General features: G+C 43.2%; 1 protein-coding gene across 2 annotated transcripts in view; it reads left to right on the top strand.

The window, feature by feature from the left end:
- The window catches only part of LOC311007378 (glutamate receptor ionotropic, kainate 2-like), a gene marked incomplete at both ends in the record, with an annotated part of 56,470 nt that overhangs the window by 11,643 nt on the left and 20,291 nt on the right, over positions 1 to 24,536 (top strand). Inside the window, 5 exons of one of the 2 annotated variants that reach the window (XM_084000527.1) lie at positions 6,198 to 6,365; positions 7,481 to 7,738; positions 10,319 to 10,500; positions 11,995 to 12,048; positions 13,548 to 13,721. In XM_084000527.1, coding sequence (XP_083856653.1) covers positions 6,198 to 6,365; positions 7,481 to 7,738; positions 10,319 to 10,500; positions 11,995 to 12,048; positions 13,548 to 13,721 — 836 coding nt within the window. Of the gene's footprint in view, positions 1 to 6,197; positions 6,366 to 7,480; positions 7,745 to 10,318; positions 10,501 to 11,994; positions 12,049 to 13,547; positions 13,722 to 24,536 lie in introns of both variants that reach the window. The other variant, XM_084000526.1, reaches the window with a different exon arrangement.

The following is a 24,536-nucleotide window of genomic DNA, read 5'->3' as shown; positions in this document are numbered from 1 at the left end:
CTGGGAATATGTGTGCGTCTGTGTGTGTGTGGGGCGCACACTGCCTCTGCAACAACATGCACTTGGCTTCTCACTGTGTCTCTGTTTGTCTAAGCAGGTAATTGAAACTCAAGACTGGGACTATATTCATTTTGTGAATATAGTCATAAGATATGTAGGTGTGTTTATGCCTCGTGATGATGGGGAAATATTTCAGCAGAATGGTGCATTTTAATATAACACATCATCATAGTAAACAGTAGTTATGACCTCATGTTTGCGTAAGTAGCTTTTTAAATCTGAGGAACAGGCCATTATTCCTCTGTAGTGTGTGTGTGTGTATGTGCATTTAATGATACTACAAAACTGCCACAGCAATTGACTCTAGGTTTGTTCCTGTGTTTCTTAAAGGAGCTTGTCTGTTCTCAAGAGCAGGCACATATTTCTATGAAATGTGAGTGTGTGACTGTGCGTGTGTGTGTGTGTGTGACTGTGCTCGTGTGCATGCGGGGCGAGCGTGTGCACTAAGTGCTTATACATCATATTTTCACAGTAGTTGGTATTTCTTTTCAGTTTGCAGTCGCAATTTGAGAGCGGTGGAGAGGCTGGAAACTGCGAGCAGAGAGAAGTCATTTGGGACTTGAGCAATTCAAGGCCTGTGGAAGTGTACTCACAGTTTGGCACAATTAGTACCAAAAGGGGTCCCTGCTTGACAAATTAGCACACAAAATGTCAGCCGGTAGTTTAGCACATCCACAATGAGCCCTTGCAAATTAGCACATATTTTGAGGAGGGAGCTGGCACATTATTATGAATAGAGAGAGCCTAGCAAATTAGCACATCTGTTGCCAGCGCTCAGAATTAATACATGTTATATGATCACTGGTTTCCCACTCAGAGTTGGGTCAGAGATGAGCATGGTGGCACACATTTCCGATTGGAGACTGTGTGTGTATGCGTGTGCGTGCGTGTGCTCATTATAAGAGATTGATGAGATTGATCTTTTGGCAAAAGGTAGAGCTAATTATTACCCCGAGTGCAACTGAACCGAGGTGTCTTTGAATGCCGCAGGCGTCGGTTTTAAATTCTCACATCAGTCACATTTTCCCCAGACTCAGTTGTTTCTTACCTGACAGGTTTGTTTAGGCTCAATCTTGGAAGGTGCGTGATTGTGTGTGTTTCTACACGTGTATGTTTGAATGTGTGAGTCAGCCTTGAGGCTTAGCGTCCAGCGGTGGCAGGTGACAGTCCAGCCCTGTGTCAGGAGGCTTTAGGGTGACACAAGTGATTCCATTGTGGAGTAAAATACCAACAAGCCAAACAAGTCGGATAACAACAGCTAAACTGTTGTTCACATAAGCTGCTTTCTACTGGTATCATGCTCAGTTTCCATTACTCTAACGGGATGGTTGATTAAGTTATTGATGTATTGCTGAGTCACAGGATTGATTTGCTTTTTTTTGTGTTCATATGAAGTGTTTTGAACTGGATTTTCCAGTTGATGGATCCTTTTTATGTTTTTATTGCTTGGTCTAGGGAGAGGGATTTTAAATCTATTCTATTCTATTCCATTCCATTCTATTCCATTCCACTCCATTCTATTCTATTCCATTTCATTCCATTCCATTCTATTCTATTCTATTCTATTCTATTCTATTCTATTCTATTCTATTCTATTCTATTGATTTATTTTTATTAAACCTTAGTTTACTAGATTCAGCAAACAATGATCTGAGTGTCTTCATAGAAAAAAAGGAACTCTATTAACCAAGTTTAGTGCTTTTCTTATCTTGCTCTTACAAAACCAATTCTCTGTGAGATACTATCTCCGAGCCAAAGCCTGAGGAGATGTAGCTGTATTGTCAAAAAATTTACTGTGTTGTGTATCACCTCTGTTACAAACGGTATACGAGCAGCATTTGTCTCTGGCCTTACATGTGGAATAAGATAGAAGAGAACGTCACTCCATCAGCAAACAGTGAAGCCATGTGTAAGACGAATGAAGTCATAACATGCGTCTCTCCAGATATCATCCTGGTGAATTTCATACCGGCTACATTGATGATGGCTTGTTTGTGTGATATCATAGCTCTGGCAAGCGCCTTGCACAGTTGATGTATCCCGTGCCCTGGTCAGCTTTCCGGGGATCTTCGGGGAGCGTTGGAATTGGCCCTTGTGCAGCGTAGGAAGGTCAGTCTACCGCAAGGGGAGCTTCAGATTAATGACCAGGGGCGGCGACTCTCTGCAGGCCTTCATGCATCATGTCCCATTCACCGCCAAACATGTCAGGGAGCGCTCCCACTGGGAATTTCTGGGATATTTACGGAGCATTTCCATCACTTTTGCCTCCTGCCTTTTGGCTCGTGGCAGCGATCCTCACGGGCTGAAAGACGCAGGGAGACAGAAAGAGGCCGGGGGGGCTGGGCTGTGGTGGGCGGAGGTCCTACAGCCTAACAGAGTGACTTCATGTGCATACCTGAGCCACTTGCCCTGGCGACAAGTTTGCTCATCGGTTGCCATGGCAGCCACCCAACAGCACCACCGCTATCCAAGCAGCTGCGCTTCTGGTCATTAGTCACAGAGACAGGCCGTCCGCACTATCACAACGCCCTTCCTCCACCAATCAGCTGTTCAGGTTCCAAAACTGCAGATGCCTCTCAGCCATATAGATGCATTAGTCACCATGGCAACATATCTGACTCCCGTCTCCCATTGTACAAGAGCATCCTTGAGTAGAGAGCATAGTGTAGTTTCATTCAGAGTTGTTTTAGTAGTAAAAGTAAATTGCCCTTGATATTATTTACTATATTTACTGAAGTCACAGAAATACAATCTTAGTTTTAATCTCTGTTCAGAGCAGCAGAATGTGTTTTACCAAAATACCAACACTGTTGTTGTGTGTCCTTCAGGAGGAGAAAGGTTGCTGCTGACTGAGATTATAGTTTCAAATAAAATTTACATCTGTATGAAACCAAGTTACTATTTTTCTGTACAGTCCAAAATACACTTGATTAATACTGAACAAACATTAAAAGAGAATAAAATTTACATAGAGGAGACACCCTCCCACACTGCACTTTCATTTCCACTTCTGCTCAGTCGTTCTCTCCCTCAAACACACACACACACACACACACACACACTGAGACACTCAGATCAGCAAGCCTGTTTTTTCGTCAGGGTGATTATCCAGCTCATAACTCACTCAGAGCTTTCATTTGCACCATAATTCACTCCAGTCCCAATGATGGCGGCTCCATAATTCACACACACACACACACACACACACACACACACACACACACACACACACACACACACACACACACACACACACACACACACACACACACACACACACACACACACACACACACACACACACACACTGATTATCCCAGCTGTAACTCACACACCTGCAATCAGACGGACCAACAGCCAGTAGTGAGAGGAGGATGGATGGTACAAGACAGAGCTTTATTAGACTTTAAATATACATTACACCCTATAATAATGTGTGCAAGTCTTTCCCAAGATGCTGAAAGTCTACCATGGGAGGAAATGTCACATTCACGATTCAGTGTAAACAAGACTAAAGGATCCGTTCTCTAAAGAAAAGGCAAACCAAAGACTCGCGTAACATTAGATTCCAAGGTTATTCCAAGGTAATGTAATATTTGACATCTCCTTTGAAGTACTTAATTTAATGTTTCTGCTCCTCTGTGTCCCCAGAGAGAGATAGTTTCTCTAAAAAACCAGCATGTCCGAGCCATACAGCGTGCCAAAGAAATCTGATGAACCTAACTTAATATCCTTATGCTCCTTTTCAGACTCGTTGAACAGGCCAGCGGAGCCTCATCTGCTCCCTCGGGGCAATAGTATAATAATTATCTATTAGGTCAGACTGACATGATTCCCATCATCTTTAATGCTGATTCTCGGGGATTCGTTCTTTTGAAGATTAATGTGCCATTGCAGTGAAATGAAATGCCGTGAATAGCAACATGTTCACATCACATCGGCCCCCGTTGTACAGCAGGAGGACTAACACGAGAAAACCTCATTATTATGACTCACTCAGTGACACAAAACATGTACTTGAGCGCCTTTATAAGTTTGTGCCTTATCTGTCGACTGTGCAGTCTTTTAAAAACCCTGGTTCACTTTCTTCACTTCTCTATTGGTGGACATACATATGTAAAGAAAGCACAACACACTGTCTGGCTGTACCGTGGTGACAGTGATGGAGCTCACTTCCCTAAGTTAATGACATCCTCTTTGCCCTCCTGCACTCCTTTTCTATCATTCCCTGCTGTGGCCAGCTGCTATTTATAGCCTGCTGGGTCTATTAATGTAAAGCCCTCTCGCTCTTTCTCCACTCTTTTAAAAATGCGTCACTCCCCCTCTCTCTCTTTTTCTCTCCCCCTTTCAGTCCCACTTTTCCCTCGCTCTCTGTAATTGAATCAATGAACAGGCTTTAAACTTTTTTCTTTTTTTTTTCTCAGTTTGGATTTCATCAAACTGGCTCTCCGTCCTCGGAGAGGGTGGGAACCGTGGATGGACTCCTGAACTTTGCTCTTGTCTCAGAGAGCGTTTTCTCAGAGCGGCTCCCGCAAACCCTTCTTTCATCTCCCCTCGCTCCACCCAGTCCGCTCTCTTTTAAGTTTGATTTTCTGTAAAGCTTTTTCTCAGGATTTAGTCCATCCTCAAAGGTGCTCAAGCTGATGGAACGTAGCTTTGATTTATTTATTTATTTTTTATCATGTTTATTTTGAAAGTTGAAAATTGGTTGCCTGACTCTACAGCAGTTCCCGCTGTTTGACACAGTAATATTCTTTTTTTTTCTTTTTTTTTTTTTTTTACATATTAATACGTCAGTGTGCTACATGCTCTGGCATATTGCGTTTCCTTGTAATGGCTTTGCTTCGTTGTAATGATGGATGTGTGAAAAATACTCTGTTATCATTCTCACTGACCCCATTTACACCTGAAATTAGACATGTCCTGGGTGACTAGCTTGTAAATTAGATGGAACAAAAAAAATGAATCTACTTTGCAACACTTGAAAGAGAGAAGAACAGATCATGAAAATCTGACCATGTAGGTTGGAATTAAATTGAATGGTGTGTTTTTTTTAAATGATTTTCAGGTGTGAAACAAGTTCAAGTAAATTTGATGGTGAAATAATCTTGAGATGATTAAAACGTTGGTTCAGGGTCAGTTCAAACATCATCGTCCTCCATACCATCTGGAGCTTTATAGAAATAACTGACGAGCCTGACGGGTGCTGTTTTTTAAAGGTGACAACACCTTACTTTGCCGCGGTAATTATACTGTCTGGCTCAGGTGGTGGGCGAAGCAGTGTGCATTGTTTGTTTCTTCTGTTGCTGAGGCTTTTACTCTGTCAATTAATGAGCATCGCTAGGTGTGATTCTCATGTATCCAAAAGGTAACAAGATTTCTCAGGCAGGCTCAGCGTGGCGCTCCCTTCAGGATGCTCTCCCATTAAACACCAACCAAAGTAACAGTGAAATGTGAGGCAGAAATAAGAATCTGAACCTTGGAGTCGACTTCTTTTTAACGAGTGTGTTCAAATATTTCCCGGCGTTTTTTTATTTTTATGCCTTTCTGACTCGTCTGACCTTCTCCTTCACTGCCAGTCTCTCTTTTTCTATCTCTCTGTTTCTATACGACTTTTCTATACCTCCTCTTTCTGTATTTTCAGCCTAATCTCTTCGCTCCCTGCTCACTTGTTTTTCTTTGCTCTCCTCTCATTTGAGAATCATTAAAATCAATGGGACAAAATTGAGGAGTGAACCTTTCTGTCAAGGCTGAGCGAGGGAGTTAAAGAAGGGCACCCACCCCTGAACTCACCTCCCTACAGAACTAATTGCCTATAATTACACTGACGACTGCCACCGAATGCAAATCAGCCGAGATCCAAACGCCTAATCCGCACTGTAGATCTGTTTCATGTCAGCTCATGACTGAGCTCTGTGAAGCAGCGAACACAATGGCATCAATAATATGAGAGTACAAACACTGAAGTGTTAAAAATGATAGCACTACTTGAGCTGTAATTGCCTGCATCATATCGACCATTTACTTGAATGTCACTTGTGCTAAGGAATCTATTGCAATTACAGGAGAAGGAAGTGGCTATTCAGAGTTATTATTCTTTGCTTATTTTTCTTTGTTTTTTTTCTCTCGACCCACAGGTGGAATATTTGAATCCATAGAGAGTGGCCCCTCCGGAGCAGAGGAACTAGCCTTTAAATTTGCCTTGAACACAATCAACAGGAACCGCACCTTGCTCCCCAACACCACGCTGACCTATGACATCCAGAGAATAAACATCTTCGACAGCTTTGAGGCCTCCAGGAAAGGTGAGTCCGGCCGTATGAGGGAGACATTTAACAGAGCCTCAAGTGAATGTTGGTGAAATCTCATAGAAATAAAAATTGCCTTCCACATACGACAGCCATTTATTTCAAAACTTTATGGTGGTAATGTAACAGGTTTTTGGAGAACTTTGCACAGAGTGTCCATCAATCCAAAAAAAATAAAAAATGTAAATGTGTGTTTTTGCATGTCTGGTCCAGAACTATTGTGAGGTATACAAAACACTAATTAGCAGGGATTTTAGACATCGCAGAAAAGACTCAGAGGTTAATTGAGTATTATTGTGAATGATCGTTTATCCTTGTTGGCTTACTATTTTATCATGTACGTACATATTCATGCACATATACATGGGACAAGATCTAGATTTTTACTGATAGAAAGGAGAAAGAAAAAAAAACAGCTGACTCAAATGATGCCCAGAAACAGAAATACATTTTTTTGAGACTATTTTATACTATGCACATAGTTTAAACTTCCACAGAGGTTTTGTAAATTATTTTTAAATGTTAAAGGGACAACGAGGAGTTTTGGAAAGCGAAGTGTTTTCATACTACATTTACCATGAGCCTCTGCGCGCACGGTGAAATTCTTGGACCGGCGCAAGACGGACGTTGTGCCAAGAATGTTTTCATTCATCAAGAATTAAAGTCAGAGGTTCGAAGACGATCAGATACCGTCGTATTTCCGACCATAAACGGCGATTCAGCGGTGTTATTCCCATGGCCCGCCGGGCAGCGTCCGCGAAACCGAAAGTAAGGAAACGCTGGTCGGCTCGCCCAGCATTTCCACCATTAATTATAATAACAAAATAACGATAGAGACAAAACGATATATTTATCGAAAATGGAGCCATTAACAAGTGTGGGTAGCGTAGATTCATCCACATTAATGTGAGACTTTTTTATAACCAAATACAAACTCCTCGTTGTCCCTTTAAAAATAAAATACAAATTGAGAGTAAGTTGAATTAAATTGAGAGTAAGTTGAATTAATTCAAATCAAATCAATTTGGCCATGGTCATTATCAAACAACTGTTATTTTTCAAACGGTAAATTGAGCAGAAACACTAAACCGACTCTCTTGCTCTCCCACCAGCATGTGACCAGCTTTCTCTCGGGGTGGCGGCCATTTTTGGCCCCTCGCACAGCTCGTCGGCCAATGCGGTCCAATCCATCTGCAACGCTCTGGGAGTGCCCCACATCCAGACCAAGTGGAAGCATCAAGTGTCAGACAACAGGGACTCGTACTATGTCAGCCTGTTCCCCGACTTCTCCTCCCTCAGCAGAGCCATCCTCGACCTGGTGCACTTCTTCAAGTGGAGAACGGTCACCGTGGTTTACGACGACAGCACAGGTACAGGTACAGTTGTTGTCCGTCTTCATCTTCCAGTGGTGCGCCTGTTTGTGTGTGTGTGTGTGTGTATGTGTGTGTGTGGTGATGAATGTGTCACTGTTTAAAAACCTGCAGCTCTCTTACAGTCTAAACTGTCCAGAAAAGCAAGAGGTACCAGGTGAGCTACAAAAAGCAGCACTGCTCCTCAGAGTTCAGAGAGTGCTTTGTAACCTGTCAAGTTAATTCAGAAATCAATAGCTTACTGTTCTGCCTCAGTCCTCCAGGTGCTGCCCGTGTCAGTCTTCCAGGAGAGTGAGCAGCAGCATTGAAAAAAAAAAAGAAAAAAAAAAAAAAAAAGTGGACCACATTACCCAGAATGACCCAATGTCTCTTCAGATTAATGCAATGCAGGACTGTAGTATGTGTGGGCCGACAACAGCCATTAATAACACACAGAGACACTTGATCTCTGAGGGTGGCTATCAAATGTGTCTTTGAGCCATTTTGTCTGTCCCGTGACTTTGTGGAGTGGCTCATAATGTGCGTTTTAAAAGACCAGTCATATTTTAGCTGGAGTGCAGTGATATTTTTATGAGGTAAAGTGTAACCGCTCCGGAGGAGATAACAATATTCAAATGCTTATTCGCAATTTACGAGCAATTTGGCACGATGTGGCTGACAACTTAATGTAAGTAAATTAGACAGAGTTGAGATGAGGTTTAAAATTTAGACAGGTTGCATAATGAATTCACTCCCCACTCTCAGGAAATGAATATTGTCTTGCGGGTTGACATCTTAAATTGTGCCTCTAAATAGATATTTAAACCCTTTTCTGCTCCTTTTTATCAACTAATGGTGTCTTGGAAATATTAGTTTTACTGCTGCTTTGTCTCCTCCAGTGTGTCTTTTACATCTGTTGCATACATCCTAGTAAACAGCCAGTCCTGCAGCGTCGCCGGCGCCTGTGCATTAACCTCGGATGATATCCCAATGACTCGTCCCACTTGCCACATTATTCTGACTCATCTCCTTGACCTCTCTTCATTCCTGCCTTGGAGCCCAGTATGTTAACACCCTCATTCTCCAGCAAACTGCCCCAGTGAGATGCCAAAAGGTGACCTCTCGCCTCTCTCTCTGTCAGATAGGAGTCGCTCGGGCCCGCTCTATGGAGCCAGTTCTGCTGTAACGCACCTGACGCCCCCCCCCCCCCCACACACACACACACACCCCCCCCCTCCACTAAAAAGTGTGACAGCTGCATAGCCGCATTGCATCCCCCCACACTGCCGCTTCCACCCGGTCCCAGGCTGTAATCACACAGCTTCATGCTCCAGGGCCCCACGCTGCTGATTGGAGCCTATCTGACGGCTGGCAGGAAAAACTATCGGAGGGGATAAAATATTCACACACAGCCGTTAGAAGATCCAGGGGGAAAGTCTGAAGGCATTAGCCAGAGCCCACAAACATCTACGCTGACAGTGTTACCCAAACGTTGAGCTCCCTTGACAGATTTTTTTTCCCTTGCTTAACACCTCCCAAAGTGTCAGCATGAACAAAAACAGGAAGACGCAGACATGCCCTAGAGTAGGGATCTTTTGGGATTACCTGAGGAAAGCTCTAGGAGGTTCACTATTCCTCCCTACAATAGTACTTTTCACAACAAGACCTGCATGTTCCTATTTCACACCAATCTTTCTGTAGGCCTCGGGGAGACCCAACCCCACTCACAGTAACACCATTAAACTGCTCACACAGCACTTCATTTCAAAATAAAAAATAGGCTGAGCTATCTTAAAGTGATTCCATGAAGAAAAAAAAATCCTATCTCTCTCCAGTTCCCTCTCAAACTATCCTTGCTGCTCCAACCATTTTTATACCCATGACAAGTAATCATCTCTCCCATCAATCCTGCCTCTTTCATCCCTGGACTCTGAAGTTCTTTACTGAGGGAGAAACTCATTGTAATCTCATCACAGTATCTCCCGGAGAGCTTTCTACCTGAGCGTGTGGTCGAGAAATGAAAGGTGAAGATTGTAGCTCAATATGCGACGGCGGCGTCGGGCTCCCTGGGGGCAAGTACAAGGTGGGCAAACAGAGCCGCTCTCATCAGAGCACATTTGAAGTGTGTGCGAGAGAGACAGGAGAGACCGGATTGACCACGGCTTTCCATCAGGGTAAAATTGAACCTATTCCATGCTGCTGTATGGTATCATGGAAGACGAGAGCGATTCAACACTCGGGAGCCTTCTGTGGGATTGGAAGTTTCTGTAGGAGGCTGCAGATCGCGGTTCTTTCTATTTTGTGCTTTTGGTATAAAAGAGTGCAATGTGCTGGCTTGGTGTTAAATTCTCTTGATAGGTCTGTAGCAGTCTGTTTGCTTGCCAGGCATGAGTAGGAGGATCAATAGACTGTGGATTAGGAAGGCATGCATGCATATGAGCCTTTTTTTTTCTGCTGAGAAAACCTGAATCCAGCTGGGGTTTTTTTTTTGTGGCCTCCTCGGCATCAGCGATACTTCAAAATGGCGGCAGATCAAACACACTATGTTGCTACATCTTTAAAATTCATTTTTCACGCTATATGTATCCTCTTTGTCTGCAGGTCTCATTCGACTGCAGGAGCTGATCAAGGCGCCGTCACGATACAACATTCGTTTGAAGATCCGACAGCTGCCCACAGAGACCAAGGATGCCAAGCCACTTCTGAAGGAGATGAAGAAAGCAAAGGAGTTCCATGTCATCTTTGATTGTGGACATGAGATGGCTGCCTGGATCCTAAAGCAGGTACGAGCCCACCTTAATGAGCCATTACAGATCGGCAGATAAAATCATTGCGAAACCAAACCTGAGGGAGCGTACGTGGCGCTCTGAACTGTACAGTACTTCTAGGTTTCCCACCGCCGATCGGAGCAAATTCAAGATGTGACGTTTGTGTCTGAGCCAATACAAATGGCATTTTTCTCCACAGTTTCCCTATTTTATTTTATTTTTTACATCTGTAGACTTAGTGATCAATCAAGAAAATAATTGGCAATGACACTGATCATTGGTTGCGGCCATATTCAGTGCTATTCACCGACAGTAATAACAGTTAGGTTGATGGAACAGTCTGCTACGTTTTGTGAAAAAGATGGGTAATTTTATCATAGCGCTCCCTGAATTTAATTAAAAGTGAATTAGCTGCAGTCCCAAAATTTACATAATGTCCCCTTATAGAAACACGGGCTCAGTGCTCCATACGTAGACTCGCAGTTCACTCATTATACTAAAACAATAAGTTCATGTGCGTTCCCTTTATTATCCTCTCTCTCTTTAAGCACTGATGCAAATGTTTCTGATACCTATACTTTCTGCTCCATGCAGCTTTAATCTCTCGGCAGAATATTAGATCTCTACTACTGACCCGTCATAATGGATGCTCTCCATTGCACAATAAAGGTTTTTTAATTAGAAAGCCTAATTCTGCTCACAGGCATGTTAAATTCATTTAACAGAGGCAGATTATTTATGAAAACTGCGGGGGTTCTTATTGAATTGAAGCCTTCTCACGAGTATATTGCACTGTTTGAATTCTTGATACAGCTGCGTGTCTATTGGAAGCAAGTAGAATGATTATTTATTGATGGTGAATACTTAGCTGGCACAAAAAAATCTGAAAAATACTCCACGTCAACAGCTCAGCTCAATGACTTCAGCACTTTTCCTGAAAACTGTGGGCTTTAGGTTGGTGTGTACATTGCATTCCAACTATTCTTCTGTTTGCTGTGACCACACACTGTGTTATCTGGACTGAAAAAAAAAACAGAGCTCACAGAGAATAACAAGAATTCTTGGAAGTCCTTTTTTTTCTTATCACATTGAGATGGAGTTGTGAAATAAACAACATCATATCAGGACAAACAACACATTTTGTGTGAAAAGTATCTAATTAAATAAAAAAAACAGGTAATGGAAATATAAATGTGTTGTTTGAATTTCGCACTCAGCGGCTGCTGGTCTGACGTTTAAACTTGCGTCTCAGTCTAAGTGTGATATTAATACAGCGAATCGATTAATCAACCATTAGCACCAAGTCAGACTGTTCTGGATATGCTCTTTAAATATAAATCTCCATCCTCAGTTAACTTCCTGCCCAGGCAGGTGGTGTCAACATTAGAGAGACTGTGCAGGTTAAGTAAAAGTTAAATGAATTAAGACGAACAGAGTAATAAGCACATTAAGCGATTAATCTTTGATTTTTGTCTCACTTACTTTTCACTTTCTCTTTCCTCCCTGTAGGCCCTGGCCATGGGTATGATGACAGAGTACTACCATTATATTTTTACTACCCTGGTAAGTACACTCGCACCACTTTTATTTGGGGGAAAAAGGCAATTATACACAATTTGTTTGTTCCATTTCTGTTGCGCGCCTGCCTGTGTGAAAATGTGCAGGGTTTGAATAGTTTGCTTTTCCTGGGTTATTGCAGTGCAAACACCTGTTTTTATTTATTGCAAGGTAACATTTCTGATAGTAGTTTTTCCTCTCTGAGAAGAAAATTAAATATAACTCAACTAGAAAGCAGTCAAAGAAAACATATCCCATTATTCTGATTTGTGTAAAGCGTTTTGAACCTGAGCTACAACCCATCTTTCTGGCGATGGAAATAGATTGGCCTTCTGAGGCAGACTCATTGTCATGTAGTTGATTATGAATATATTATTTGCATTCAAAGTCTCAGATCCAAAAGTTTAACTTCTGTTTATTTTCTAAATTTTGCACCAGCCCTTTCACCCCACGTGGCTGTCCACAACCCCGAGTGTAGGAAACAAAAGCAGTTGGAAATATATATTCTGACTGCGATTGGCAGCGATTGAAGTTCTCCAAAGTTCTTTGATCTAGCCACTACAAAGATTGTTACGCTCCAGAGGAAAAGCAGCACATCTTCGCTGAGTACAGAGAAAAGAAGACAGAGAGCTCAGATAATAGCCCTGAGCAGATGAGACTGTCACCCATTTGGTCCATTATAGCTCTAACAAATAAATGGCATGGCTGTGTTGTTTGCAGCACAATTGCAAAAAAGGTGAGGGAAAGGTTGGAGAAAACTGACCTGAAAAAGACATTTACCAGTGAACAGGACACACAGCCATCCCTAGTGCATTCCCATAAGAACCAGGCTGGATGAAAGGGCAGAGGATGACAGCAGGTATGTCATTGGGAGAGGAGAGAGAATAGTGATTATAGGCGTGTTTCCGCGGCATGCCGCTGCCGCTGCTGCTGCCGCTGCTGCTGCTGCTTGTGTAGGTGGCAACATGCCTACTTTAACATCCGCCAGTGTTTGGCAGGTTGGAGGCCACTGTGCTAGCCAAAACTGTTGTATACTGGTACCAAGCCATCCATGCTGCTTTCAGAATAGGACAGCAAACATTGACCATGCCCCCCCGCCCCCTCCCTCACACCCCACACCCCACTCTAGCGTACATCACCTGCTGTTGCTCTGTCAACTGTGTTGTTGCGTCCCAGAGACATCTGCCTGGTGAGATGCCAGACATGCTGTATGCAGGACAATTGGGTTGTCCTTTCGCTTCCACATGATAGATGGCAGTCCACCAAAAGCCTGCCTGTAACCTTGAAAGCCTCGCCTTAATCAAGGCTACTGCCTCTGCATGAGATCAAACAACTCCTGAAATACCTTCAACTGTACTCTGTGCTCTCACTTCTTTTGCTAAAGCTGCCACTCAAGTAGCCGTTGAATTATTAACAATGTTAAGAAAATAAGCGGCGCGCACACAACCCAAAGATGAGAAATTAATTGCTCCAACACATCCAGACTTTCGTCTTTATGCTTCCAGGACCTCTTTGCCCTGGACATGGAGCCGTATCGTTTCAGTGGAGTCAACATGACTGGGTTCCGCATCCTCAACACAGAAAACTCTCAGGTGTCATCAATCATTGAGAAGTGGTCAATGGAGCGGCTACAAGCCCCGCCCAAACCGGACTCAGGCCTGCTGGATGGATTCATGACGGTACGTTGAAAGGTTTTTTTATGCTGCTTATGTAATGCATGAGTTGTGCCGCGAATGTAAAATCCTGCTCATAGCTCCACATTACTCCTCTATCTCCGAGCGAACGCAATAATTGGAAGCCATTTGTAGTGTAACTGCACCTTTGGGGATATTATGCCGTTTGTATAATATGATCTTTATGAAGTTATACATGGCGTGGATTAAATAAATCTTTGTTTTGAAAAATACAATAGAAGACAGAGTTGTCAATCACAAGCTGCATGGTTCAGGGCTCCCGGGGCGGGTACGGGAGCGGCACGAACGCCCACTGTGTGGAGCTTTTGGGCTGGTGCTCCTGGGTCTAAATGCTCAGTAATGAGCCGGTGTGAATGGTAATAGCCGTTTATCTGCCCTCCTGCCTCTCACAACTCTCCTCTGGGAGCGTGGCCAAAATATGACAATCTGTCAGTGTTCATGCAGAGAGAGGGAGCAAATTGGATGGAAATTATGGCCTTGGTTTTTTAGGATGCCATCCAAAAAAGCATTGGATAAGGTGATTTGAAAGTGAAAACGGGAATGGAGCTCGTCATGGACGTTCAAGGTCCCTCTCTGTGTCTCTTGTTGTAAACAGTCCATTTACCCCCCCTTCCCTCACGACACCTTCCTTGCAGACAAACACCTTTTTCCTGTTTTTTTTATTTTTTCAATCTTTTAGCCGGGCTTTCTTTCTTCTTGGCAGATTAAAGATGTGCTACACAAAATCTGTGTAATGAAAGAAGTGTCTTTACATCAAAGACGTGAAGACAAGGCCCTCAGATTAGACACGGTGCATGATGCCTATTCATATATCAATCACTGCCTTCTGACATACATTCAGAAATGAAAACAAACACTCAGTCATGAAAATAAATGTCTTTGAAGTTCAATTTCTGAAATAAAACCATGCAAATACATCACAGTTTACTATAATATCTTGTCAACATGCAGCTCACACTTCTGTAAATACAGAAATATCACATTTTATTTCCACACAAACACTATGTATGTGCACCCGAATGCAGATAAACAAGCAAACTAGTTATGTATGCAAAAAAAAAAGATTAATGCAATACACAAAGAGGTTAAATCACTTGATTTTTTTCCCCCTTCACCGGAAATTAATGGATATTAGTGGAGAATGTTGAATTGATTAATTAGCATTGCATGAATCATTTTGTCAGATCCTATACTACATATTGACATATCTCACTGGACTAGAACCACCGTTAAATAATAAATAATACGTCCAAAGCCTCATGCAAGCTTGATAAAGTGCTTCATTAGAATGCCCTATTTATAAATCCCAGCTCTGATGTATTTTTTTTTCTTTTAGTGATCCGACCCAAGAGGATTCTCTATAGTGAGTGAATGAAGGGATGGAGAATACACACATTGTGATTTTGATGGTTTTACAAAGGCATAATTGCGAAGCAGTTTGTCGGATGTTTAATAAAATACCCCGTACCTACATTATAAATGCATGGGTTAGAATAATGTTTGGTTTCTCTGCAACGCAAATGTGTCTAATTAATTTGTGGATTTGCCCGACATTTGTGCCGCTGTGCTTCTGGGCAGAGAAGCCACCTTGAAGGGTATCATTAAATGAAAGTGTAGGAGGGCTGCGGCAGCCAGTGTGTGACCTTCCACCCGCGACCCTCCCTCCAGCCTTTTATTCCCCCCCCTCTCCATCTCTCCATCTCTCCATCTCTCCATCTCTCTCTGTCTCTCTGTCTCATACCTTGTCATTCTCTGCAACACAGAAGCCTTGCTGGGCTCTGGGCTTGTTTGCTGCTCGGTGGCCAGGCAACAGTTGTGTAGCGGTGGTTACCAGGACAACGCCGCCCGTGTCACCTTGTGATTTCATGAAGGATTGATTGACTGAGATGGGAGGAGGTGGAGGAGGAGGAAGGTGCAGTAGGTGAAATGGTGGCAGCAGGATTGGAGGGGGTGGAGTATGGTGGAGTGGGAGTGGGGGGGTTATTGTTGATGATGAACAGGAGGAGTAGGAGAACGGGCAGGAGAGACGGCGGTGGGGGGATGTTCCGAGCGTTGAGAGAGAGAGAGAGGTGCATGTGATGTTTTCTCACACCACTAGGCTCGCATTAATGCAGGCGAGTGTATAATCACAGTGACACTCTGCGCCTTGGGTGAGGCCGAGTGTTGTCTCAGGGAAGAATGCATAATGAGAAGTCCCTCTTCGGCCAAACTAGACTCAGCGCAGACACAAACACACTCAGCCTCGGCCTCGGCCTCTCAACTCTGTTTGTCAGAAGCATTTCTGACACAGAGCGATGCATAATAAGTCTTGGGGATGCTAATTAGTCCAGGACGTCTGCGTGCTGCGGACGCACGAGTTACAGATGATATCGTCGGCTTCATCATCTGACGACTCTTTAACCACGTCCCCGGAGTCATTTGTAACTCCAATTGTTGTAACTCGTGTGAATTAACAGCAGTTAGAGACCGAAAACCTGTGCACCGATAGATAGATAGATAGATAGATACACAGATTAGATATTTTCACATCTAATCTGATCGTTATTTTGTCCCATCTGTGTATAATTATTGCCTGCAGCTAATGAGATATTTGGTTTTAACGCTTTGTTGTAATTTGAATTCTTTTAAATCCCCCTTTCACCAAACTAACTTGGATTTAATTGAGGGGAAGAAAAAAAAAAACACAGCTCCCCAGCCGTACGCCTCGCTGAAGCTTTAGGCCCAGATATTTTTTTTTTTACATCTGCATCATTTCATTTATGTCTACATTTCATTGAGCTATAATTACCACAACAGAGGACTGGATGTTCTCCAGTGTCCTCGGCACAATTGAAAATTCTGGTGTAATAGCTCCTAATAATGACTCTGTTATTAATAGAGAGCAGTTGTTTGGGTAATCTGAGCGGCATGATGGGGCTGCTTCTACGGTTCACATGGGGCAGCATTAAAAAGCATGAAAACACAAGCGAAATGAAGATACTTAACACATTTCCGAGCCACCGTGATGATGATGTTTTCTTCCTTTCTGTCAGCAGCTATTGCAAAACGTATCCTCGGGCAGGAAACTTTAACTTCGATTCAGCACAGAAAACATGCACGCTCAGCAAACTTTCCTAGGATACTGTAAATAATTGCTAATGACAATGATTAAAAAATACAACACTGCATTTGCTCCTAGCGTAGGACTGTATATATTGCCTTTTCACTTAAATAGCTGTGTTTGGCTGCACACAGGGAAAGTTAGCCGGGGTGACATACAGATGATGAAGTGAAAGCGACACATTCTCTGTGCGTAATCTCACACGGTTTTCATTATACAGTGTTTATATCATGCTACTCATGCTGGTGTTTCTTCAGCAATATCTACTCATGCTGGTGTTTGCATTGTGTCAGTATCCCTACGTTGTTAATGGCAGTCCGCCTTTTTCCCCCCCACGGGATACAAATTGCATACCCACGCACACAGGATTCAATGATGCATGCTGGGATTGGGTTCCATTTCACCAAATTTGCAGCATGAAAGCTGTTGTTTGCAACATGAAATAACCGCCTCACCACTACTACTACCACTACCAGCATCCCCCACCCCCTTTTTCCCACGTTACTGTACCTGCGACCCCCGTGCCTGTGCGTTTTGAGAGCTGCTGTCGAAAAAACTCACACATTTATCCGTAATTTCTGACAGTGACAGTCATTTGTGAGACGTGAGGCCGCCACCATTTGCAGCCCCCCAAAGCAAAATTGCTTTATGTGAAACAGGGGCCCCTGAAGTTTTTATTCTAAAAACCAAATCCAAATCGTGCATGTGTTTCATAGAAAACCAAACCATAAGTTCAGTTGCGTTTCTTCATTAGACTTCTAAAAAGTGACATGATGAATCCTCTCATCCCTGCTTGGTTACACTGTAAACACACATGGGGGTTTCTCCTCCTCTTTTGCTTTTGTAACAGAGCTGTCATTCAAGGCGCGTTCGCTTCCCCACGGCTGTTGATTAACGTGTGTACCGTTGCAATACACTTGTGGTATTAGCCGGTTTTCTACACGACGCCGTGACTTTTTGATGCGCTGACCCATTTGTTTACATCTGTATTGCAAATTGCACCTTTAAAATATTTACAGCACAGTGTGTCGCAGCAGAAGAATACTCACTAAGAACTCCAGTTAGAGTTGAGTAAACTTCATTTCTATTCCGGCATGAATTAGGGATACTGTGAGCTGAGAATGAAAAAGAAAGGCAGAGCGGGAGGAAGCAGGTTTTTGCTGAGAAATACACAAGGGGGGGGAGAGAACAGACACCTTGCTGCATTAACAAGGACTGCTGGGAGTAGAGTGGGAGCCACCCACACACTGAGAGCAGGATGGAGGAACCTGCAAGCTGATTAGAGCGCGTTTTATTGTGCATGTTTACATACAAGTGTGTGTTTATACTGTACCGTATGCAAGTGTGAAACACGCTGCGCACAACACAACACTCTAGTTTGTCTTCTACGGTTCTGCATGTTTAGCGGCTCCTCTGCAGAGAGGTAGAGGAGGAGGAGGAGGAGGAGGAGGAAGAGGGGGAGGGGGTGGTGGGGCACTTGGCTCTCGTTTGGCCCCCGTCGGTGGGTTTGTTTGTAGGGTAGCACATGGCTGCCTGACAATAGGAGGAGAATACCCACACATGGATCCCTCTCCCCTGCGAGCTGCATTCAGCATTACGACCGAAGCGAGGGTCCTCGGTGCGGGTGTCGAGCCAAATTCAGAGCTCCCCAGTCAATATGATATCGAATACAGGACACATACTGTAATTTTGCCTGATATGAATCACAGCACAAATAAACTTCACTGGAAATTGGATTCAGCATTTGGGGGAATCCTTTTATTTGTTCAAAACTGATTTCAGTCTTTTACCCTGCAGCTTAAACAAATTCTACAGTGCACAGGAGGCGCTTTCTACTAAATATCCACACATAGAAGTTGTGCGCAGCAGATTCTGTTGGGTTCAGCAGCCAAACAGATGCATCGGCATGACTTGATGCGGCCAGTTTGAGCTTATCTCAGATATATATTGACATATGGTATATACCGACCAATTAGCTACAAGGAGTCGAGGCACAGAAATGCAGAGGAAAGGGTTTAGAAAATCCTGTCGGCTTTCTAGAGAGCATAGGCAAAAAAAAAGGCCAACTTCAAAAGATCCCCCCTGAAGGGCTGCTCGTCAAAAAATGTTAATTTATTGTGTCTGTATGTTTAAAGAACAAATATCTGCCCATGTATTATTGATTATTCTTATCAAATATGCTGTATATATTTGTGTTAGCCTCTAATTAGGTGTCATTTTAAGCTCCTGTCCAACGATTTTTTTAGTATGCCGTTGTTTTGGATGTGGTATTTGATATGGGGAACGGACAGAGCTAACAGAGAGAGCTCCACACAGATTCACAGGTTGGTTGCGTCCATTACAGCAATGTGATCTCACTCCCTCTGATCCCAGTTGGCAGAGGAGAGAGCCTTTTAAAGACAGCGACTGTGGAGAGCAGACACTCGATGCCCTGTGCCGGGCACCACCAGCTGGGCTTGGCACAGCATCAACATTATTAGCACCAGTGCTCCCTTGGTCCATAGAAGCCTTTTGTGAGCGGGAATAGGCAGAGGGAGAGGAGGAATTTAAAAGGAGGGATGTATTATCTGCTTTTTCCTTTGATTTTCCTCCCTCTGACACGTTTTACTTTAATGTCTCTTTTATTTATTGTCTTAACATGTTAATAAATGAAGCTTTAAAAGGGGGAAAAAGAGGATTTAATACCATGCAAATAGGTTAAGACAACAAAACACCACCAAACAGATTCCCGAACAATATCTCTCCCTGTAAGTCACATACCGCGCACGCATGCATGCACACACGCACGCGCACGGTGGACACGACAGACAGAATAATGCAAGGGGGCGCCTGCTGATGTTATATAGGACAATAAAAGCCTTTGCAATCAGCTACTACAACCATCATCAGATCACTATCATACAATCAGCCCCTGGAGGCTGATGCAGCCAGCGGGAGCCGTGTGTGTCATGGTCACACTCGTGCTCAGGGATATTGGCTGGCCTTGGCAAACTATCATCCTTGGAGAGGCTGGTCCTCCCACCTCCACACACACACACACATAATGTACAGAGTGTATAGGGAAAAGAACATCCAGTACACGAAATCAGGTGGGGAAAAAGAAGTACTTTTTGCTCCACAACGTTTATTTGTGCAGTTATTGTTAGTAGTTAGTTCATATTAAGATAAAAATGAGTATGATAAAAGATGATGTGTTGTTATGCAGTGAATTACCCAACAGCATATCAAATATTTAGATTTAGCTCCACTACAACCAGCCACAACATTAAAAGGCCACTTACACATTATTGCATCAGTATTAATGATCCAATAATATAATAATAGGACCCAGTGAAAGGAGCCTTTCCGATCCAAGACTTTCACTTGAATTAATAGAGCATTTCTACAGTGTGGTATTACCACTTATCTACTCTATAATATGAGGGACTTGAATGCTTTTTTTCTTTCACCGTAAACTCACTATACGTACATTCATGAACACTGTCGTATGCACAAAAGAAATGACTAATACGCCAGTAGAGACATGCGGGCAGAAAGAATGTCTCTTGTATGCACACGTGGAGAACAATGGGGAATTCATGCTGCACTGTTGCACCATTATTGCAATTTAAAAATAACAAGTCAGTGCATAGTCTTATTAAATATCAGCATGCGAAAAAAAAACAACAAAATGCTCCTGGACATGTTGAAATTGATAGCATCATTCTACCTGGGTAGTCTGGAGAGACCCCTGTAAAATGCCCACTGTTTAGCAGCAACCCAGATGTAATTAACACTGCCTGTGTTGTTTACACTATAAATCAAGTGTGGACTCCCTCCATACTGCCTGCATCCTCTCCACCAGATGGTAGCGAAATGCGAAGGACTGTTGAGCCCTCCAACAAACTCTCCTCTCCTCCTCCAGCTCTGTGGAGTCCAGCTCTGTCTGGTTGTTGTTGCCGATGAAGCCGAGTTCGTAAGTGTCTCGCCATTTAATCACAACCCATGTCTTGGCCTGTTTTCAAGGGGTTTGAATAGTAAAAGCTTTGTCACTGTGGAGATTTTTTGGACAGAGTAACTGATGAAGTAAGAGGGAGGAAAAAAACCCGTGGAGTAGGGCACCTACCAGCCTCTTTAGTTAAATTCGGCTGGAGGCTGATTAAATATGAAGAAAGGCCATCATGTTAAACAGCCACTTAATCAGATGTAGGTTAGGCAGCGTGGTGCTAATTAGGGTGGACTCTGAAGTGGACAGTGCTGCCAACAGCATGCTGTTGCCTGAAGGGTCTGGTGGGACACCACTGCTCCGAGGATTCACAGCCTGCTGTTTGGCACATGCCATATTGTTTTCTCTCTTCACTTACTGTAACAATCTGTGACATTTTTAGCCACACTAGCGGCGTGGCTGGAGGGATGGTAGCGTCAGTTTGTCAGACGCTCAGTCAGTCCACCACTTTGGTCCAGACTTAAATAACTCAACAACTACTGGACAGTTTGACCCTAAACTTTCATCCAAATATTCGTGGTCTCAGGGGGCCTTTGATTATCCCCATGTCTTTTCAATAACATGACCACAGTTTGGTTTTGAGTGAATCCCTTTAACAGCTATTGGATGCATTGTCATGAGATGTGGTGCATACGAATGTTCGCCTCAGGGTGAGTTGATCCCCTGAATTTATTTTTCTTGTAACAGGTCAGATTTTACATTTATCCAGTACTTTGCTTTCACCAGTGTTTAGTGCTAATTAGTGAATGTTAGCATGCTAAAATGTTAAATCAAGATGGTGAATATGGTAAATATTATGCTACAAATCAACATGTTAGCATTTTTACTTGGGGGCATGTTATTTCAAAGCTCCACAGGTCCTGAATACATCCTCACAGAGCTGCCAGCATGGCTGCACACTGTTCATCTCATGTACCAAAAACTTTTGCTTAAACACAATATCTGACATCTTTATGGAGGGGAATCTGGTATGCAAGAGTGTGTTTCTGGCAGCAGCACCAGTGGTTTGTTTGGAACAAACAGAGGAATGAACTAGATAGCTAGCATGAGCAGTCTGTGCATGTTTGAACTGCTTTACCCATTTAGCTAAGTAAACAAATTGTTTGTTTTCAAAGTTCCATGAGGTCACTAAGTGTCTGTTCCTTTCTGACTTTATCTCACCGAGCTCTAAAATGTCATTCACACATTACAGGGGAGTGCTTTAAGGTCACAGGGGTGTGAAATGTTCTTTTTTGAAACAAAGAGATTATTTGACAAAAGTACAATGTTAGGTCAGAGTTGAGGCTTTTCCACATTAAAGCACCTGTCAGTATTTGATAAAAATGTGCACACTTTCATAACATAATATCAATTCTGAGTAAATATATATAGACATACATCAAACAGAGTTCTGCTGCCTCTCTCATCACTCCCACAGGACCCTCTCTTTTAAACCAAAATTCTCTGCAGTGTAGTTCTTTATCCCCCTTTAAAGTGCACTTAAATCTACAATAAAGCCATGAATGTGCTTTCACATAAATCCATAAATCAATGGATCCGTTACCCAGGGGTCCTCGTCGGAGGAAGCCAGTCTTACTTCCCTGTGACAAAAACCGCATTAAGAAAAAAAAAATGCAACAAGGCTGCTCTGTTGCCTCAGCATGTGGAAATGCAATGTGAGAAAGGGATTAAACCTCCAACGCACAAAAGAAAAAGAGGAAAAATGACAGTGACGGCACTGGCAAAGCCACCCCGTATACCCACACTGTGAGTGAGCAACGTGCACGCATGGCTCAGTGAAATACTGGAGAGAGCAACTGGATAAGACGGTGAAAGAAACACAAAGGGGGATGAAGGGAGGGAGAGATAGAAGAGAACGGAGGGCGCGAGGAGGGACTGGGGCAGAACATAGGCGGTCAGAGAGAAAGAAACAGAGAGAAAAAGAGAGAGAGAGAGAGAGATAGAGAGGGAGGAAAAGTTATGGACAGCGGCTGGGAGATGACACTACAGTGAGCCTCAGTCACCTGAGGGCTTTTTTTCCCCAGCAAAATTATCTGACACAGCCTGGTCTCCCTTCTCCGCTAGGAAGCCTGAAACAGCCATAATATAGCCCATAAATCACACGTGTCACATTTCAGGGTTTTTCAACTCTCGTCATTTCATTTTCTTTCTGCACTAAAGTGAAACTTCTCAACGCAGTGACTCAGTTTCCTCACCCGAGATCTCATATAACGCATCAGTGCCAGAAACACATGGTTACATCTTGAATTACATTTCAGTTAATACAAAAGGAAAAGCTTGATCTTAAATTACTGAATATCTGTAAACATTGGACTGTTAAGGAGTAGTTTAGCATTTTGAGAAGTATGCATACAACCCATATTTGTTTTCACAATATGAAACTGGAACCAGGAGGTGTTAGGAAACAGTTGTCTCTGGGGACTGGCTATTTATTTCCCCCGTTATGCTAAGCTAAGCTAACTGTCTGCCGGCTCCAGCACTGGTATGGAACAGACGGATAAGACGGCGCTACTGCTCTTCTCATCTAATTCTCAGAAAGAGAGTGGACAAGCGTCTCAGGGAGGCTTTTTGCTGGAGTTAAAATCCTCCACTAATTACATACAGCCATTTCCCACCAGTGTCCACGTCCCTCATGAGAATTTTCATCTTGGCAGATTAAACAAATACAGTAAGTCACTCAGTGGGGGTGGTATCTCTTTGATACAAGTAGAAATTATAATTTAGTGTCGTGTGTGTTTTTTTTTTCATCTTACAAAAGACTCTGCTCGTCTCCTGAAGATTTAATAGCTAAAAATCATAAAGTTTAGAAAAGCAGCAATTTATCTGACAGAAAAATTTGTGGCCGTGATACTTGCACCGACTGTGCAGTGAAGCGGCACAAATACATATAAACTATGGAATGAAATGAATAATTACCCCCGTCTTCTATCAAATCATCAAACCCCATGGGTCTGTCTGTGATCTGAGGGCAGAGTGACTTCAGCTCCCAGAAAACAATGAGCTTCTCTCTCTCCCGCTGACATTGTGACTCTGACGCTGATGGCAATACTGCCAGTGTATGTGTGTGTGTGTGTGTGAGAAAGAGAGAGTGCATATGTATGAGATAGAATGTGTGTGTGTTGTTGCTCTGTGCCTGGCAGCTGCAACCCAGCGATGCATGGTGAATAACAGGTCAGTGCTAATCTCATTAGGGCTAATCAGATGTATATGATATGTATAAACAGTGGAGTTCCACTGTACACAAGCAGCCGCAGTACACGTCCATCACTGGGTGGATAGCAGCGTGCGCATGTGTGTGTATGTATGTGTGTGTGTGTGTGTGGTAAGAGCAATGCTGGTGGGAGAAAAAAAACAAAAAACAGGATGAGTGATTGAGAGGAGGTGAGAAGAGAAAGAGAGATGTCGTTTTTCAGGGTGCTACATTATCAGAGGCATTATGGAATTATGCGCAGGTGGAGAGCTGGTGTGAATACTGATGCAGTGAAAATGAATATATTTGTGTAAACACACATCGACACACACACACACACACACACAGCAGCCGGCTCAGTGGAGTTTGCAGTTCACCTGCTCTAAATGAGGAAACCGCATGCAACTACGACAAATGAGGCATCTGCCTCTGGGAAGCCTGCGAGTTGAGGTTTGTCACTGTGCCTGAGTGTGTTCCTGTTTTTGTGTATACGTGGTATACACACACACACATACACAAACACAC

This window comes from Trachurus trachurus, assembly GCF_905171665.1.
Source record: "Trachurus trachurus genome assembly, chromosome: 24".
NCBI lineage: Eukaryota > Metazoa > Chordata > Actinopteri > Carangiformes > Carangidae > Trachurus > Trachurus trachurus.
This window is presented reverse-complemented; position numbering and strand designations above follow the sequence as displayed.